Raw genomic sequence first — 5,000 nt, forward strand, 5'->3', positions numbered from 1 at the left:
ATTTTTTCATAGCAAGAGAACAAATGCTCGAGGAATGCTAAGATTATCTTTTTGAACATGAATGGTAAGTAGCTAATAATATATTTCCTGAGCCACTTTAAACGTGCCATCAATGGCCTAGTTTTGGAGCCTTTTTAGATCTTCCATACCCGTTGCAGTCATATTAAATATAAGCATGCGATTTTCACCATTCACACCTGAATCGTATTTCAGAAACCTTTCCACGCGCATATCACTTCCACGTTCACTTTTTATTACACGTGCCATTATGGATCTTGTATAGGAATGAACAAATTTATTTTAAAACCGTAAGCAATTCGAAGCTAAAATGTTTCAACAAAGTTACGAAAACAAAACACCTACGAAAAATTGCTGTAAACTACCTACAATTTTTGTTAATGGCAGTTAACTGGTAAACTAGCTAATTCTCTTTTTAATCAAAGTTAAATGTCTGCTTACTAGTCTTTTTAAATTAGCAAGATTTCCAGTGGAAATTTCCCCACATTGGCAATGTTCCCAATGGTAATGTTCCCAGTGGCAATGTTCCCATATTGGCAATGTTCCCAGTGGCAATGTTCCCACATTGGCAATGTTCCCAGTGGCAATGTTCCCAGAGGCAATATTCCGTGAACTCTCCTTATATGCAAGGGGGGACGGAGAGGGGGGGTCGCCGATTAAATGAAGCGGCCTTGCTGTGGATGTGCTGTGTCTTGCGACACTGCTTCTGACCCAGGACGGTGGGCAGGGTGCAGGGATGACCCGTCATCCAGGAGGTGCTCAGATGAGAGGGAGGGTGGGAGGGGTGTGGAGTGTATTTAGGGATGAAATGGGTGGGAGTGTTTTTATGCCTTTCCCTTTTTGGCTACCTCCCTTGGAAGGGGGAAAAAGCCTTGGTATATGTATGTATGTATGTATATATATACTGTATATATATATATATATATATATATGTATACATATATATATATATATATATATATATATATATATATATATGATGAAGGTGGAAAAAGAAGTCACGGGTCTAGTTCCGAGTTCCTGAGTTTATTCCTGACCGGTTTCTTCAGAAGCACAGAGCGAAACCGGTCAGGAATAAACTCAGGAACTCGGAACTAGACCCGTGACTTCTTTTTCCACCTTCATCAACTTGTCACAATGTACCAACATATATATATATATATATATATATATATATATATATATATATATATGAACACATATATATATATATATATAAACATGTACATATATGCATATACACATACATATATATTTATATACACATACATATATATATATATATATATGTATATGTGTGTGTGTGTGTGTGTGTGTGTGTGTGTGTGTGTGTGTGTGTGTGTGTGTGTGTGTGTGTGTGTGTGTGTGTGTGTGTGTGTGTGTGTGTGTGTGTGTGTGTGTGTGTGTGTGTGTGTGTGTGTGTGTGTGTGTGTGTTTGATGATCATGGTAGTTCGTCGATTACGACGATGACAGCTTCTTCTCAGGTTTTCTGGCGGGGAGGTACGTCAACGCCTGTTATGGGTTCGGGGGTGGCTTATGAGGCCAATTCTCGAATGGCAGACGCGGGGGCAGTGGGGGCAGGGTAAATATTCATTGCTTGGAGGCTGTGATGACGTGGCCTTGCGCATCACTCTTTTCCTTCCTGGCGTTTTCCCTGCGTTGGTCCTCAAAAACGGTGTGGGCCTGCAGGGTGATGGAACGCCACTGAGGTCTGTCCAAAGCTTCGGTTTCAAGCTTTTTTATTGGACTGTTAGTATGGGTGAGGTTTGTCTTCATGCAGTCTTTAAAGCGCTTGACTGGTCTACCAGTGTTTCTCTTGTCTGAGCCAAGTTCTCCATACCAGAGTTGTTTGGGGAGGCGGTGGTCATCCATTCGAATGACATGTCCCACTCATCGGAGCTGAATTTTGAGAATCATGGCTTCGATGCTGGTCATCTCTGCACGGTCGAGCACCTCCAGGTTTGTGACTCGGTTTTGCCATTTGATATTTAAAATGGATCTTAAGCTGCGCATGTGAAAGCGGTCTAGCTGCTTCAGGTGTCGTCTGTACAGGGTCCATGACTCACAGCCATAAAGAAGGCTGGTAAGGACCACAGCCCTGTACACTTTCAGTTTGATAGAAAGTCTGAAGTTTCGCTGATTCAGGACTTGTGTTCTGAGCCGGCCAAGTGCTTGGCTGGCTTTGCAGATTCTGGCACTGATTTGTTTGTCCAGGATGCCGTCGTTGCTAATAGTGCTGCCGAGATATTTGAACTCCTTCGCATTTTTCAGTTGAGTTCCCTTGATGGAAATGGAGGGAGGCTGGGAGGTAGAGGTGGGTGCTGGTTGGAAAAGCACCTCTGTCTTTCCAAAGCTGATGGTAAGGCCAAAGAGGCGGGCAACCTCAGCAAACTTATCGACGATTAGCTGTAGGTCAGATTCCTTGTGGGGCATGAGGGCACAGTCATCAGCAAAAAGTGCCTCAAGAATGAGTTTCTCAGTGGTCTTAGCCTTTGCGTTCAGTCGACGAAGATCGAACACAGAACTTTCAAATCTTAATCGCAGATATACCCCAAGGTCCAGTTCCCTGCAAGCATGGTTGAGCACACAGGTGAAGAACAGATTAAAGAGGATCGGGACCAGGACACATCCCTGTTTGACGCCATTGATGATGTTGAAGGGCTCCGACACCTCTCCGCCTGACAGCACCTGCCCGGTCATGTCGTCATGGAATTGTCTAATAAGATTGACGAATTTATATATATATATATATATATATATATATATATATATATATATGTATATATATATATATATATGTATATATATATATATACACACACATATATATATATATATGTATATACATATATACATATATATATACATACATACATATATATACATATGTATATATATATACATACATATACATATATATATATGTATATACATATATATGTATATATATATATATATATATATATAGAGAGAGAGAGAGAGAGAGAGAGAGAGAGAGAGAGAGAGAGAGAGAGAGAGAGAGAGAGAGAGAGAGAGAGAGAGAGAGGGAGAGAGAGAGAGAGAGAGAGAGAGAGAGAGAGAGAGAGAGAGAGAGAGAGAGAGAGAGAGAGAAAGAGAGAGAGAGAGAGAGAGAGAGAGAGAGAGAGAGAGAGAGAGAGAGAGAGAGAGAGAGAGAGAGAGAGAGAAAGTTTACGAGAGTAGTAGAGCTTGTGTTAGGATTAGAAATGGAGAGAGTGAATGGATTGAGGTAAAGGTGGGACTTCGTCAAGGATGTGTTATGTCGCCCTGGCTGTTCAATCTTTACATGCATGGGGTGGTGCGAGAGGTGAATGCAAGGGTAGTGCGTCAGGGGTTGGAGATAGTTAAAGAAAATGGAGAAAATTGGGAGGTGAGCCAGTTGTTGTTTGCTGACGACACTGCGCTTGTAGAAGGATCAGAGGAGGGATTGAGAAAGTTAGTGACAGAGTTTGAGAAGGTGTGTGAAAGAAGGAAGCTAAAGATAAATGTGGGTAAAAGTAAGGTGATGAGATGTACAAGGGGAGAGAGTGACAGCAGGCTGGAGGTGAGCATTAAGGGTGAAAGACTGGAGGAAGTGGATAGTTTTAGATATTTGGGTGCGAATGTGGCAGGAAAGGAAGGAGTGGGGGTGGAGATAGAATGTAGATTGAGAGAAGCGAGTAAATGCCTTGGTGGATTGAAAAGTGTAATGAGAAATAGACACCTGGGAATGGATGCTAAGAGGAGGATATATGAAGGAGTGATTGTGCCAACAGCATTGTACGGGGTAGAAATATGGAACATAAGCGAGGAAGCTTTTGATACCGTCCCACACGAAAGACTACTTACTAAATTAGCTTTACACGGAATAAGTGGTAGCCTATTAGGTTGGACTATTAATTGGTTGAATGGTCGAAAACAGAGAGTTGTTTTAAATGGAAAAACTTCTAGATGGAGAAATGTTACTAGTGGAGTTCCTCAGGGTTCCGTTCTTGGACCACTTCTATTCATAGTATTATGAATGATATAGAACATGGACTAAAATCTACTGTTTCCAAATTTGCTGATGATACAAAACTGTCCGGAGTGGCAAATGATCACTCAAACCAATTAGATATTCAAGAAGATTTAGATCAATTACAGCAATGGTCTGAAAAGTGGCTAATGAAATTTAACACAAGTAAATGCAAGGTAATGCACATAGGTAAAAATAACAGTAAGTACGATTACAAGTTATTTGGAAATTCGTTAACAAAAGTGGATAGTGAAAAAGATCTCGGCGTAATTATCAGTAACGACCTCAAATCATCCAAGCAGTGTATTTCAGCCTCTGAGAAAGCAAATAAGATTCTGGGACTGATTGCGCGATCTTTTGATTTCAAAAGTCCATCACTCATTAACAAGCTATATAAATCGTTAGTTCGTCCACATTTGGAATATGCTGTTTCTGTATGGTCATCGAATCTCATTAAAGACATTGACAGACTGGAAAAAGTACAACGGCGAGTCACAAAACTGATTCCAAATATCAAAAATAAATCATACGAAAATCGACTAAAACACATGAATCTGTTTTCCCTAAAAAAGCGTAGACTCAGAGGTGACTTGATACAGGTCTTTAAGATTTTAAAGGGAATTGACAACATCAAAAGTGACCAAATTTTCACATTGAATGAGAATCAGACAAGAAACAATGGTCTCAAACTGTCCGGAAATAGATTCAATTTAGAAGTAGGTAGAAACAACTTTGCCAACCGTGTAGTAAATGAATGGAATAAACTTCCTGCAGAGGTAGTGCAATGTAGTTCAGTTCGAAGCTTTAAGAATCAGTTAAATAAATACCTAAGTAAGATGCTGTAATGATTATAATTTATCTTATATTATTTGTTTTTGTTTTGTTATCATTTGTCTGTCTGATTTTCATTTATTATTAGTTATATGTCAATTTATTATTATTTACTATTTACCTGTTTGTTTATTATTT

The 5,000-nt window shown here is 39.9% G+C and overlaps 1 protein-coding gene across 1 annotated transcript; it reads right to left on the reverse strand.

The window, feature by feature from the left end:
* Positions 1-1,909: 1,909 nt before the first annotated feature.
* On the reverse strand, positions 1,910-2,719 carry LOC143038321 (uncharacterized). Its single transcript, XM_076207346.1, has 2 exons — positions 2,412-2,719; positions 1,910-2,255 (listed from the first exon to the last, which is right to left on the reverse strand). Exons 1-2 carry the CDS (start codon positions 2,717-2,719, stop codon positions 1,910-1,912), a joined length of 654 nt encoding a protein of 217 aa, XP_076063461.1.
* Positions 2,720-5,000: the final 2,281 nt, after the last annotated feature.

The sequence above is a fragment of the Oratosquilla oratoria genome, chromosome 24 (assembly GCF_046742065.1).
Source record: "Oratosquilla oratoria isolate Oo_2021 chromosome 24, ASM4674206v1, whole genome shotgun sequence".
In the NCBI taxonomy this organism is placed as follows: Eukaryota; Metazoa; Arthropoda; class Malacostraca; order Stomatopoda; family Squillidae; genus Oratosquilla; species Oratosquilla oratoria.

Coding starts and splice junctions, on each gene's coding strand:
- LOC143038321 (XM_076207346.1), bottom strand. CDS start 2,719: ATGACCGGGCAGGTGCTGTCAGGCGGAGAGGTGTCGGAGCCCTTCAAC. Junction 2,256..2,411: donor CTACAGCTAATCGTCGATAA/GTTTGCTGAGGT, acceptor ATATCTCGGCAG/CACTATTAGCAACGACGGCA.